At 45.5% G+C, this 14,391-nt stretch overlaps 2 protein-coding genes across 2 annotated transcripts; one reads left to right on the top strand and one right to left on the bottom strand.

Annotated features, from left to right (window-relative positions):
* Window positions 1–3,244: 3,244 nt before the first annotated feature.
* LOC136545256 (uncharacterized) lies at window positions 3,245–5,505 on the top strand. Its single transcript, XM_066537301.1, has 7 exons — window positions 3,245–3,367; window positions 3,450–3,666; window positions 3,768–3,944; window positions 4,034–4,207; window positions 4,289–4,669; window positions 4,756–4,956; window positions 5,314–5,505. The coding sequence occupies exons 3-5, from the start codon at window positions 3,915–3,917 to the stop codon at window positions 4,481–4,483; spliced, it is 399 nt and encodes a 132-aa protein (XP_066393398.1). The 5' UTR covers window positions 3,245–3,367; window positions 3,450–3,666; window positions 3,768–3,914; the 3' UTR covers window positions 4,484–4,669; window positions 4,756–4,956; window positions 5,314–5,505.
* A 5,103-nt stretch (window positions 5,506–10,608) lies between these two features.
* Window positions 10,609–11,766, bottom strand: LOC136545255 (mavicyanin-like). Its single transcript, XM_066537300.1, has 2 exons — window positions 11,538–11,766; window positions 10,609–11,426 (listed from the first exon to the last, which is right to left on the bottom strand). Exons 1-2 carry the CDS (start codon window positions 11,704–11,706, stop codon window positions 11,110–11,112), a joined length of 486 nt encoding a protein of 161 aa, XP_066393397.1. The 5' UTR covers window positions 11,707–11,766; the 3' UTR covers window positions 10,609–11,109.
* Between the last annotated feature and the right edge of the window lie 2,625 nt (window positions 11,767–14,391).

The following is a 14,391-nucleotide window of genomic DNA, read 5'->3' as shown; positions in this document are numbered from 1 at the left end:
ACAACTATAACCGGAATATGCCAATTTCTGGACTTGCAAACAGCAGCTTCATAAATCAATCATATCTGGAGTTTTATAAATCCAAATGATATGAAACAAGACATTCTGGAAAGCTTAGGAAATTATCTACATTTCATCTTTAATCATCTCAGCATGATTCTCAAGTTAACTAAGTCAAATATATTCATTTACAGAAACTGGTCTACAATTGACAGAAAACAGCCATTTCTGAAACCCAACTTTAAACAGCTATAACTCTTAAACTACTTGGCCAAATGACACCAATTTTTAATAGAAGCTAGATACATGAATTATCTACAACTTTTGTATAAACAAGTTTCACAACAAAGCACATTATCATGAAGAACTTTGCTAAGTTCCCAGATCTATCCATAAACCACATTGGCAAGAAAATAATTATTAACTTATGTTGCAAATACATAATTAGGCAAAACCAACTTTACCAACATGTCACACATGACTAAAGAACACCATAAAACCTAGTGTCCATGACCAAATAAATTCTTTTAATGCATTTCTTAATTTATTTTAGATAATAAGGTGACTTAATGAACATATACCAAAAGTGCACAATAACTTCTACAAAAATTACAGTGGCTCACATATCCTCTTAATAGTCTACTGTATAAATTTCACTCCATTTGGATATGTATAGCAACCTCTACGAAAAAGACAAGTTGCTAAAGCAAGAATTCATGTGAGAGCAAGATAAACCAATAACTCACTCATACTTCATCCAATACTCATGAAATTTTTATCACACATCAACTATCATATGAGTAGCATGCCACAAAAATTTCACTCCATTTGGAGCCCTAGATATACAGTTATGAAAAAGACAAATACCACTAGTATTACAAACCTAGCTGCATAAATATATTTTTACAGCTAAAACTTTAAAGTAAAACATGTAATATTATAGATCTAGTGCATAGAGAATTTCACAAGGATTCCAAAAAGTCCTCATTTACTATTTTACGAATTTTCTACGATTTACTATGAATTTCCAAAGTTCCTGCAAAATAATTACAAACCAGTCCTTATGCACTATTCACATGAGTCACTGACTTCGCAGTTAGAACCCTGAAGTTCGTCGAATTCTTGTAGGAGGTCCCTGACGGGATTTGAGCAGGGGAGGCCGTCGGAGCTCGCTGCTCCGGCCGGAGGAGGCCATGGCGTCGGCGGATGAGGGGCGGGGGAGCACCGGTGGGTCCACGCGCACCCGTAGGTGGCCGCAGCTTGCTCCGAGGAGGCCCGACGCGGCCTGGCCACGCACGCCGGCGGCCTGCAGCGGCGGCGGCTGCTGTCCTCCGGTGGCGACGGCGATACGGCGACCGATGGATTGGGCGAGCATGCACGCGAGATGGAGCAAGGCAAGGAGAAGATAGTGGCGGTGGCTGTTGGGCTGCGAAGCGCTCGGAGGTGGGAGAACGGCAGCGGCCAAACTCGAGCTCGCGGCGGCAACCATGGCGGCCGCGTTCCGGAGCGCGCGCAGCACCAGAGAGCGAGGGAAGGAGAGTGGGGAGGCGAGTGAGTGCTCGGGCAGCTCGGGCGTTCGCATTTGGAGGCGCAGGGGCAGGGCAGCGCGTGGCGCGGAGGCGGGACGCGCGGCGGCAATGGAGTGCGCGCTCTGTTGCATGGCTGCCACGGAGACAAAACAACGAACACGTGGCGTGCGTCTCTGTGCCTGACTTGGGGTCCGTTTTTGGGCCAGCTCTGCTCCGAACTGGGCTATGGGCCTTGAAGCAAAATTCTTCATCTTCTGATGCTCTACAAACTTGATTAAGGGTGCTCGGCCATTAGGCTATTGGATTAGCAGATAATTAGTACTAAACTTGATAGTGTCAGTGATTTGACAGCGACAAGCAAACATCCAAAATTGATGGTCGAAATGAAATGCAACTAGTGCCATCTTCTTGTATGTTCTTCCCCATCATGTAAGCTCCAACTTTTACATTTGGATCAACTGAAGTTGCTTAGCAAAATTTGGAGAACGCGGAATGCCAACAGTGATGACAATGGATTCCAGACTTAGAAATTTTTCTAAGTGCTGAAATCAGCAGCAAATTTGATCTTGTGACCTTGATTTGACTTACTTCCAAGCTGATCTAGCTCTTAGTCCAAAAACAAAGTTTGTTCTACTCTACCCAATCTTCAACTTTTATTTAAGGTGCAACTCCATGCAAGCACTGTAAGTGGTTGGTCAACATAGGTCAAAGTATCGTCACTATAAAGCTTAAATTAGAGTTATTGACCGATTGAGGCATTTTCTTGACTTCTCCTCAACATGAACCTTTCATGACTTTCGTTGTAGAGTTCATCTAGAGTCATTTGGGCAAGGTTGCAAGATTTGGTTGACGATCAAGAATTCCATTCGCTTTATAAAATTATTCAAGCAAGGACATAACTCGTCATTTCATGTGACTTCTTGATTCCAAACTTCACGAAACTTTTCCATGGATCAATATAGATGGGTATTGATGTGAGACACATGAAGATATTCCAATCACACCACCCAAGCATATATCTTGAAAAGGGGTCTATAGGCGAGCACAGGTGCAATATCCAAGTTTAGGTTGGGGCTCGTTTCTATAGGTTTGACCTTGACATCTTCATCATCACTTAATATACCATGTTTTAGCTCAAACCCATTGCTTAACTGGTGGCAAACACCTGGGGTGTTACAAATGGGTTGTTGACGAGGACGCTGCAAATGAGGTGCATGATCCGAAGGACTTGGAAATGCTTGACGGACTACGACTAGGCAATGACAACGATGAGGATGAGGCTGTTGAGGATTTGGACAATCTTGATAGTGATGACGATACCTATCGTCCAGATAATCCCGATCATGAAGAATATTAGAAATACATGTAATACTATGTTATTTTGTAATTACATTTTCTTTATTTTGCATCTCTTACTAAGTACGTCTCGTTTATTTGTACTTACTGGTTTACTCTTTTTAATTGCAGGTGATGGGGCCCACTAGGAGGAGCTGCCCCTTGGTTTACGCCAACCGGAGGGACATGGCGGCGGCTGAGGAGGTAGAGGCGTTAGAGAGGCCGAGAGGTAGGCCTAGGCGGGAGCCATTGACTGACCACGGGCGTAGCTCCTCACGCGACCCTATGCACGACGATGACCTTCAGCACATAATGGACGGGGATGGGGGTCCATGGACGGAGGATGAGGAGGTGGTTCTAGCAACGGAGGACGAGGAGGCGGCGATGGTAGGGGGTTCCACTTCCTCTGGTATGTCAAAGCCCTACCAGCGAGGTCCCGCAAAGCTCTCAAAGCGACCGATACCTATTGAGAGGCGCCCACTGATTGCACCTGAGGGCGATAAGTAAGTAACTTCATATGTTCTTCATTTGATATGTTGAAAAATCATAATAACAACTAATAACTATTGTGGACCACTTGTGCAGGAACTGGGTGCTTGTGGACCAGGCGGCCCCGGCACGCAATGTGAATGGCATCCTGGGACTTCTATGCAAGGAACACTTCCCTGGCCTGGTTAGGAAAGGAGATTAGGATTGGGAGCCGGCCTGGACGTTCGACCACTATGCCCTCGTGCAGGATGCTCTAGATCATAATGGCATCCGCTGTAGAAACAAGGCAGATCGGGTGATTAGGGAGTTGTGGGTAAGTCTTTCTTGCACTACATTCCTCAATTCCTCGCATTCATTGGACATTCTTGAAATAAAATAATGGATACCTTGTGGCTTTATGCTGTACTTCTTCAGAATCCAAGAGGGACAGGAGGAAAGTGCGTATACGCTTCCTGTAAAAGGCGTGTCACGGACTTGCACTACGAGTCCCGCATCCAGGTCCACATAGACTACAACGCCAAGTTCCTACTCAGGCGTGTCAACAAAGAGGAGGCAAGACGGATGACGCTGACAAGGGAGCAGTACATACAGGTAAATACAAAACATGAATATTCATTTCTTTTGAGATTAAGTATGCCTAATTTGATCTTCTGATATGTCGTCTACTTGATGTCCTGTAGGCGATTCCAAGCTGGTGCGCCACCCACCCCGATTGCTGGGAATATATTGTGGACACCTGGTTAGATGGGGACTGGCAGAAGAAGCACGAGGAGGCCCGCGACAGGCATTTGCAGATGCTAGGTGTACCTCACCATCAGGGTAGCCGCAGCGTGAGCAAATATGCAAAGGCATATGTAAGTCTCCACCATTGCTCTAATCTAGCCGCGCTCAATTCTGCATCATTTTCTAACCACATGTTGTTGTCTTTTTCGTAGTTGGATGCACACGGTGGCCAGCCAGTTGGTCAACTCAAGGCATATGCTCTGGCTCACATGGGCAAGGCGACGACCGACATCGAGTACGACCTAGATGCCCCGGTTCAGGCGTACACCAACTCCAGCGTCCACACCCACCTCTCTTTGTACACGGAGGCGGCAAGGTCAGTCCATGGGCCGGGCTACGATCCATGAACCGAGGAGCGCCTTGATCCTCAACTCGTGATGAGGGTGGGGCAAGGCAAGAAGCATGGGCGGTTCTAGATTGGCGACGGCGTCCTCGACACGGCCTCTACTCCTCCTCTCCACTAGCTCCAAGCATCGAGCACGAGCTCAAGCGTGCCCATACACCAACGGTCGACCACGGTGTCGGCACTCCAGGTAAGCATTCCTATTTCATTTGTTGTTCTTTGACTTTTACATACCTTACCTATGCATTATTGAAACATTGGGGTCAAATGTTGTAGGCCCAGGTGCAGGAACTGCAGGCCGAGCGGGAGGTCAAGTGGCAAAGGCTACAGGCTTTGGAGGCCCAGCGGGAGCAAGATCAGCGGCAGATGGCTGAGATGATCAAGTTCATGCAGCAAATTGGCCAGCAACAAGGTTGGGCGATCCCACAGGCGCTGCTTGCTCCAGATCCACCTCCACAACGTCCTGATTCTACCCCGGTGAGTATAAGTACGAAGTTTTACTTTCTATGCTGAAACTTAGAGAAACCTAGTGGTGGTGGTGGTGGTGTGGTGGTCATGGTGGTGTGGTGGTCATGGTGGTGGTGGTGGTGGTGTGGTGTTGGTGGTGGTGGTCACGGTGTTGTGGTGCTCATGGTGGTGGTGGTGGTGTGGTGGTGGTGGTGGTCATGATGGTGATGTGGTGATGGTGGTGTGGTGGTGGTGGTGGTGAAGTGTTGGTGGTGAAGTGTTGGTGATGGCGGTGATGTGGTGGTGGTGGTGGTAGTGGCGGATATTTATCTTACATATTTATCTATTCTCTTGTCGCTCACGTGCAATCTCTTCTATTTTGTGCAGCATCAATCGGGGGCGGCGTCGAACCACCTCGGAGGGTCGCCGGGATCGCACTTTGGGCCATCCCAACCCGGACCGTCGTCGTGAGCTTCAAATGGCAGCCGTTGTGATATAATGCACTTGTGAACTTTGTGAACTATGCTTGTGTGTTTGGACTTTGGACTTGGGAGTCGAGATTGTGATACTTGTATGCTATGTTTGTGTTTGTGGTGGATTGTGATATACATTTGTATATATTTGTGTGATATATAATTGTGTTATATATATATATATGTATGATGTATATCTTGTTTGCAATGATGGAAGACTAAAAACCAAAAAAAAATTGAATTTTTTCACTTCTTTGCCGAGTGACACTCGGCAAAGCTGGGAATCTGGGACACTAAGCTTCCCAGCTTTGTCGAGTGCCTACCTACAGCACTCGGCAAAGAAAATAAAAAAAAAGAAAACAAGCTTTACCGAGTGCCAGATTCAGGCACTCGGCAAAGCATTTTTAAAAAAAAATAAAAAACACATTTCTTTGCCGAGTGCCGACGCGTGGCACTCGGCAAAGGGGCCATCACTGTGACCTGGCCATCATGGCGGCTTTTCTTTGCCGAGTGCTGTCGTGGCACTCGGGAAATCCTTTGCCGAGTGCCCGACATGCGGCACTCGGCAAAGAAGCCTTTGCCGTGAAAGGATATGCCGACAGCTCTTTGCCGAGTGCAAAGCCTTCTTTGCCGAGTGTAATTGCACTCGGCAAAGCATGCGTCTGTTGTAGTGTTGGTAAGATGCTATGTCATCTGAGGACATCTTTCCTATGAAGAGGTGCCAAAAGCTAACTTTGTTACCTTTTATTCTGATATAATCCATTGAACAAACATTTGAGGGAACTCTTGAGGAGGAAGACAATGAAGCTCTTGGAAAAGAACATGCTGAGACAAAGAACTACAAGGTCTTTTGGTGATGATTTTTTTGTGTATCTCATGGGTGAGACTCCAAGAAACATTTAACATACATTAAGACGTACGTATGCATCTCTTGACACTGACCATACGAATGAAATGGCAAGTCAGAGTGAAACGGATTTTATTATGTCTAGTGGAACTTGGAATGTTGCTAATCATCCTTATGGGTGTAAATATATAGGATGTAAGTGGGGGTTCAAAAATAAGCTTAGGCCTAACGGTACGATTGAAAGTACAAGGCAAGACTTGTGCGAAGGGTTATACCCAGAATGAAGACAAAGACTTCCCCAATACCTACTCATATGTTGTTAGATTGACTAGCAATTGAGTGCTACTTTTGTTGGCTATCTCTCATGATTTCCTCATTGACTAAATGGGTGTAGAGATGCTTTCCTTAATTGAGAGCTTAAGGAGGAAATTTACATTTAGTAGGCAGATATGGTTTGTGGCACAAATCAAGAAAAAAGGTGTAAGTTGTTGAAATTTTTATATGGTCTTTAGACAAGCACCTAAGCAATGGGGATAACAAGTTTGACGGAACTTTAACAACTATATATTGCCTATGTTGTATGTTTTGAATAAACCTGACCAATGTGTGTACAATTTCTATGCCGGGGGAGTGATTTTGTGCTTGTATGTTGATGAGATACTATATTAGGGACTAACATTAATGTGGTTAAGGAAGTCAAAGATGACTTCTCCCAAAACTTCGAGATGAAGTCACGGCGCCACAACCTTAAAACGACGACTAACTTGGAGTTGCTGAAAGGGGTGTACAACAATGAACAGCCAGTTGCTAAAAGTTATAGCGACGGACCCCTTCTGTTGCTAACAAAGGCGTCGCCCCACTGCTTTGCTGGTGCTGCGGTCCTGCATGCCGCTTTCTTATTGTGGTGTCATGTCTGGGTGTTGCAGCCTGCCTTACTATGGCCGCGTCACGTCCCCTCCGTGCTAACGCATGACCTGAGCGGCTCAAAGCACCCTAGGATTAGAGTTGCCCTAGGATTAGAGTTCGGAGTGGAGAAGAATCGAAGGATGCAGATGAGGGGTAACATACGTTGTTGATCTAAGGAGGAGCGCTGCATGAGGGGTGAATGGAGGAGCACTGTGCACGCTCGCAGAAGGGGGCACCGCGTTAGGGCGCGATCGGTGGAGCGCTGCGCGCACTCACAAAATGGGACGACGTGCGTGTGACGGGCGAGCGGTGTTCGACGCTGCATGTGCTTGCAGAAGGGGGTGCGAGCGAGCAGCGAGTGGAGTGGAGCGCCACGAGGGCGCGAGCAATGGCGGTGGCATGTGGAGGGAGGAACTGACAGTGGCGTGTGGGGGTGTGGGGAGGGGTCTAGGGTTGTGGCTAATTTTTGGGCCAAAAACTTCACGGGAGTGGGCTCACTGGGCTGGCCACGACGCGCTAAGCGCACGACCTTGTTCAGCGACGGGCAATTGGACGAAGTTACTAGGGTATAGTGACTGATTGTCCAACGTTGAACTAAAATAGATATAACGACAGACAAGCTATCGAAATACGTAGAATTAGCGACTGAAGGTCTGAAACAAATCTTTAGCGACCAACTGTTTAACGATAATTGTCAACTTTTAGCGACCAACGTCAGACGGCAATTTGGTGTTGTGTTGTAGTGAGTATGTTGGAGTTGTCTGTGTTAGGTTAAACATGAAGCAACTAAGAGAATGTGATGGCAGGTTTACACCCCTGCAGTTTATATGGAAAAGGTCTTGATTCACTTTGGGTATAGTGACTACAAAACAACTCCAATATTGTATATACTAGTCTAGTGTGTTATTATAGAAAACGAAGCATAAAAGGGGTCAATTGAGATACTCCTAAATAATTAGGTTTTTATGTATTCAGTTAGCATGGCAGAGATAAAAAAAACTTAGAATCAAGAAACCTGAAGCTAAACAAACACGATCTCACGAGAAGACAGGGAGGAGAGCGAGCGGAGCCCGGCCACCCCCTCTCGCGCAGGCTCCCACTTCATGGCAAATAAGAAGATTTTTTGAAATCCAAGATATGATCTGTAGAGCCCCCTTGAAGAAGTAAATTATGCTATTTAAAAGTTATTGGGTTATGGTATTGACTATAATAGGTATCTAATGGTGTTGTGAAAGCCCCAAGTAGGTATGCGTTAGTACTTGGAGGCATTGTTGTTTCTTAGAAGTCTTGCAAGCAAATCATCTTTATAGGATCAACAATGGAAACCGAACTAAGAGCATCTCCACCTAATCTCCTCGTTAAGTTATTTTAGGAGAGTACTTTAAGAGAGCATTGTTGTAACAGATTACCTAAACCTTGCCTTCTATATTTTTTAGGGGTCAGGGATAGGGGAGAAGGGGTTGTCTCATTTATTTAGGAGAAATGATGCTTCTCTTAGGAGATCTCTTAAAATTATAGATATAGGAAATCTGCTGCAGCACCTCGATCTCCTAAAAATATCTGGTGGAGATGCTCTAACAACATTAGTAACTATATATCACTACTGGGGTCAAGTGGTTTCATGAACTCTTACTAAATTTGGTGGTTGCTGTTCAAAATTGATGCCACTATCATAACGACCCGTGTTAATCAAATTATGATTGAGGTCAACCGTTCTAAGGACAACACGAAGCCATCAAGTCATGTAAAGGTGCAATTGGAGTCTATCAGGAAAATGATGTGCTCTAGAGTAATACCGTTGGACTATGTTGAGGCGGCTATAAACCTACACTACCGGAAACCGGCACTTTGCCGAGTGCCGGAGGTTTTGCCGAGTGTATTTTATCGGGCACTCGGCAAAGACGGTCTTTGCCGAGTGCCAAATAAAATACACTCGGCAAAAAAAAAACACTCGACAAAATGCGTCTTTGCCGAGTGCCTTTTTTCTGGCACTCGGCAAAGATGTATTTTGCCGAGTGCTATTTTCGGCACACGGCAAAATGTGCCTTTGCCGAGTGCCTTTTTTCTGGCACTCGGCAAAGATGTATTTTGCCGAGTGCCGAAAAATAGCACTCGGCAAAATACATCTTTGCCGAGTGCCAGAAAAAAGGCACTCGGCAAAGACGCATTTTGCCTTTGCCGTGTGCATTTTTTTTTTTGCCCTCGGCAAATCAGTTTTTCAAAGCAATTTTTGAGGCCCTAAATGAATTCAAATGAAAAACTTTTCAACTACAAAGTTGTATAACTTCTCAAGATCTACAAAGTTTATTTTGGTCATTTCTTCATTTGACAAAGCAACAATAACGTTGTTCATAAAATCTACATCTCTATGTCTCTCATATTAGTTTCATGAAAGTAGAAGAGAGATATATAAGATTTGTGAACAATGTTACTACCACTATGTCGAATGAACAAATGATCAAAATAAACTTTGTAGATCTTGAGAAGTTATGAAATTTTGTAGTTGGCAACATTTTGATTTGAAATCATCTTGTCATGCAAAAACGACGTTTGAATTTGGAAATTTTAAAATTTGAATTTTATAAAAACCTCGGATGGAAAAACTTCCTAAATGAAAATTGTAGATCTCGAAAAGTTATGAAACTTTGTAGTTGACCACTTTTTGATTTGAAATCATCTTATCATGCAAAACTACGTTTGAATCTCTCAAATTTGAAATTTGAATTTTTCAAACGACCTCGGATGGAAAAACTTCCTAAATAAAAATTGTAGATCTCGAAAAGTTATGAAACTTTGTAGTTGACCACTTTTTGATTTGAAATCATCTTATCTTGCAAAACTACGTTTGAATCTCTCAAATTTGAAATTCGAATTTTTCAAACGACCTCGGATGGAAAAACTTCATAAATGAAAATTATAGATCTCGAAAAGTTATGAAACTTTGTAGTTGACAACTTTTTTATTTGAATTCGTTTAGGGCCTCAAACAAGCAATTTACTCTCGGTTTAGTATAATATACGAGGATAGATAACGGAATCTAGACACAAGTGACAGTGTAGTGCAGTGGTAGAGCAGCAGACACGCGAGGAAGAGATCGTGTGAGTTTGAATCCCGCCGGCCGCATTAGCCTTAGCATAAAAAATGCACCGACTTCGATGAAGACGGGTGGGCGCTGGCCGGTGGCGGCCTCCCCCAATGGAATTAATAAAGCTTCTGTCAGGAAGCTCACAGGAAAAAAAATCAATTTCTCCGTCGATGTATTCTTTACGGGATATGCCTGTCGGGCTCCCGATATAATTAATTTCCATGATGTTTTTCCTGTTTCCTTGATGGTTTTTTAGCACACAGGGAAAATGATATTTCCAGTAAACTATTAGCTGACTAGGAGTAGTATAATAGGTTGTCAATAATCTGTAGAGATAAACTTTATTACAATGACCTTATTATGAACCAGTTTGGCAGGGCTCCTTGCCCAGCGGCTCCGGCTCCCACTGCACTGTGCAACACTGTAGATCCCTGTAGCAGCGAGAAAAACGGCTCCGGCTCCAGCACAAATGAATGGAAAAAGAGGAGGAGCCGAAGAAGCTTGCAATTGGGTGCTCCGGCGGCTCCTCCACAGTGGTGCTACAGTAGCCGGAGCCGGAGCCGCCGGAGCCTTCCCAAACAGGTCCTATATAAGGCTGGCGATACAGCGGACACAGCAAACTCATGAGACCACCTGAATGAAACAGGTAAAAAGGCCGGCAGGCCCCGTATCCGTATACATAGATAGCTTTGGACTCTTGCTAGCGTAACCTAGTTGAAACACCAGTAGCGGCAGCAACAAGTCGAAACAATAAACAACAGTATTCGTGAATATAAAAAAGAAAGAAAAAATTGATCCGACGACCACGCACACACAAAACGATCGATGTTGTCAAGTAAATACGATTGATCCTGCGCGCACACAGGAGGAATCTAGAACGCGAGCACGGCTGCGAGCACGGCACCAGCGGCGGCCACCGCGCCGCCGACCGTGTAGCTGATGGGCGCCGACGACGGTGGCTCCGCCGCCGGGCCGGAGGCGGGTGCCTGGACGTCGATGACGAGCTTCATGCCGTTGAGGCAGTGGCCGGGCTTGGTGCAGATGAACCACATCTTGCCGGGCTTGTCGAGCGTCACGACGTCGTTGCCGGAGTCCCAGAACTGGAGCTTGTTGCCCTGTAGGTTGCACGCCACGAAGTCGTCCTTGCCCACCTGCGCCACCGTGTGGTTCTCCTTGTTGTACATGAACACTGCGAGAGCAAGACAATTAGTAATGGGGGTTAAGTGATTCCAACGAAATATGTATAGTGCGTGTGCGTGTGCAAGGTGATGGTGTTGTCGATCGTCTCTCGTGTACGTACTCAGGCTGTCGCCGACCACGAACGTCTTGTTGTCGGCCCAGTGGGTCTCGTTGAACCTGGCCCTCCAGCCGAGGCCGTCCCCGACCATAAACTCCGTGGCGGAGGCCAGCGGCGCGAGGCACGCGACGGCGGCGACCATGGCTAGGAGCTGCACTTGCCGATAAGCCATTTGCCTCTTCCCTGGCGATGAGCTAGCTAGCTTGCTTGCTATGGCAGATGTGGCACTAGTAGTCTCTCTCTGCTAGCTGCTGCTGTGGCTTAATTAGTGATGACAATCTCGCGTCTATTTATACAGCAGAGGGGCATGAATTGCACGCAGCTACAGCCTTGACCAGGTAACACGGGACCAGGTCGACGCTAAAGTCACTTTATGAGGTCAGAGTCTGCGGCAGCTAGAACGCAGCGGGCGGACGGCACATAGGCCGTTCTGGTCGGTAGTGCCTGACAAATGGACTGTTTCTAGCTCAGCAATCCAGCTGCCGAATCAGGGGAGCTGATAAAAGCGAGGTGAAGTTTGCATTGGGATCATCACTGGATGCACGGGAGATTGCAGGGACGCATGGAAAGTGACAAAACAGCGTTTGGCACTGCGCTTGTTTCGGAATTTGGATGTAACCTCCTCGTCGTTAGGACTTAGGACCAAAACGTGTAAACCTCGTCCATAATTTCTTGTTCTTCCAATCAAACCATGGATTTGTGGTTTGTTTGAATCAACTAATGCTGATAGTTAGCTAACTCATTAATTAGCTAGTTAATTATATTAGTAGGGGGTTTTCAAATGGACCTGCGAATATGTAGTTAGATATATATAGCACATTAGATATAAACATAAACTATTAGCACCCCTAGACCAACTAATAAACTAAGTTTCAGCAATCCTCCTAGATAATAGTTAGCAGGTCTGTTCAGATTCTCACCTGCTAATTTTAGCTCTTCTAACTATTAATACTAGATTAGCAGTAATAGATCCAAACAGGTCCTTAGATATTTCTTGAATGTAAGACGGATGAGGTACGGTCTTGGTGTATCAGACATTTTTTACGGAGGTTATACCCTGTTTTTGTAGAAAGCAACAAAGAGTAACTTGGTGTATCATACATTCATGCTTGACCATATTAAACTTCAGCCAAAAATAAATACAATATAAATATATTCAAACACAAGCCCTTTGATTATTGATTTGTTGAGCCATATTAATCATTTTTGCAAGAGCATCTGTAACAAGGTTAAAGCCTCGTTTGGCAGGACTCCGACTATGATTTCTTGCGGCTCCTTGTAAGGAGCCCTGCCAAACGGGCATCTAAAAAATGGCTCCTTGCAAGGAGCTCAGAGGAGCTGAAGCTAAAAAAAGTCGCTTCTCACAAACTGCGCGCGAACACATGGTTGATATGTGCCCATGTGTGTTGAGTCGTGATGAGTGATTATCATGAGACGATCAGGCTTTGGTTGATTTTGGGACTAACCCTAGCATGAGTGTGTGGGAAACATGTCTCTTGACTATGTTGGTGTGTGGAAGCACAGAGACGGTCGACAGACATGGAGAAGGTCAAGAAGAGGCGTGTCATGCCAATGAATTGCGAGTGGCGAAGGACATACATGAGGCTTGGACCGAGGGATCAAGATGGTAGGAAGACTGACCATGGGTGGCTGACATTTGGGGACATCAACATGCAAGTGTACATGTGGAAGAGTAGATTGTGTTGATGAAGTCAACACGGCGGTTGACTAAGTCAAGCAGAGGTGCTGGAGGACTTGGTGATCGGACAGTCGAGAATAGATGGTGACACACGTCGAGATCGTGGAAGAGGCATAGCAGATACGCTTCTCTAGAGGGGTTTGGTGGTTTGGGCCTCAAAAGCACTAGTGAATGATTTTCGGGTTTGGGCCTCAAAACTAGATGGAATTCGGGATGGAATTGGAGGTGGAACGTGATGTCATCGCGAAGCTTGCATCGAGGCAAAGCAAAGTCGTGAAGATCTCGTAGCTGTCGGATGCACAAATCTCAAGTTAGACCATTTTGCCCCTGGGTAAAGTGGTTTAGCCAAAATATGTATGGGCTTGTTGGAAATGTGTAATAGGCCTATAAATATGATAAGGCTGCCCCAACTAGCTATCTCCTCAGTTTCATTCCTAGCCTAAGACTAGTTGCAGTAGTTATTTCGTAAGTCTTTCTATAAGCATCTAGGCCCCTAGTTGGGTTTTGGTGATTAATGACAATACGTGATTACTATGACTAACGTGTGTTTTGTAGAGGCAATTAAGTTAGGTCACGGTAATGGAGATCGATTGGGCTATCAAGGTGGTCATGCCCCTATGATGGAAATCGTTTTGGTTTTCAAAGGATGGACGACAATGTTAAGGATGGACTAGTTCTAAGTGTCGTTTGGTGTTGAGGAGACACTTAGAGTAGTTTAGGACTTTGTTTTCCTTTGGCTGTACTATTAAGGGGGGTATGGACGGGTAGCTTGACCTAGGTGAGTCTAGTGGGTTAGGTGTGGTGCACACTTGCTAAATCTAGCACTACGTAGCTCCTAAAAAGCCCTTAGATCAATTGGAGCAAACTTCATTCACGTATGATTGAGAGTTGGAAGTGAATGGAGGGTCAAATGATGACCAGACGCTGGTTCCAGTGTGACCGGACGCTGGCGCAGAGTCCGGTTAGTTCATTTGATCAAGGTGAAATCGTCTGGCGCGACCGGACGCTGAGAGGTGAGTGACCGAACACTAGGTGCCAGCATCCGGTTGACTCCAGTAAGGTTCTAGAGAGGCAAAATCATGACCGGACGCTGTCCAGCGTCCGGTCACAACTTAAACACTGGAAGTCGGGGAGAACTGACCGGAGCGTCCGGTCACC

The sequence above is a fragment of the Miscanthus floridulus genome, chromosome 3 (assembly GCF_019320115.1).
Source record: "Miscanthus floridulus cultivar M001 chromosome 3, ASM1932011v1, whole genome shotgun sequence".
In the NCBI taxonomy this organism is placed as follows: Eukaryota; Viridiplantae; Streptophyta; class Magnoliopsida; order Poales; family Poaceae; genus Miscanthus; species Miscanthus floridulus.
The sequence above is the reverse complement of the archived record's forward strand: the minus strand, read 5'-3'. Positions and strand labels throughout refer to the sequence as shown.

Excerpts from the sequence above, each read along its gene's own strand:
- LOC136545256 (XM_066537301.1), top strand. The coding sequence starts at position 3,915 with ATGACGCTGACAAGGGAGCAGTACATACAG. Across the intron at positions 3,945-4,033 it reads CAAGGGAGCAGTACATACAG|GCGATTCCAAGCTGGTGCGC; the intron begins GTAAATACAAAA and ends GATGTCCTGTAG. Across the intron at positions 4,208-4,288 it reads GCAAATATGCAAAGGCATAT|TTGGATGCACACGGTGGCCA; the intron begins GTAAGTCTCCAC and ends TCTTTTTCGTAG.
- LOC136545255 (XM_066537300.1), bottom strand. The coding sequence starts at position 11,706 with ATGGCTTATCGGCAAGTGCAGCTCCTAGCCATGGTCGCCGCCGTCGCG. Across the intron at positions 11,427-11,537 it reads CGTGGTCGGCGACAGCCTGA|TGTTCATGTACAACAAGGAG; the intron begins GTACGTACACGA and ends TTGCTCTCGCAG.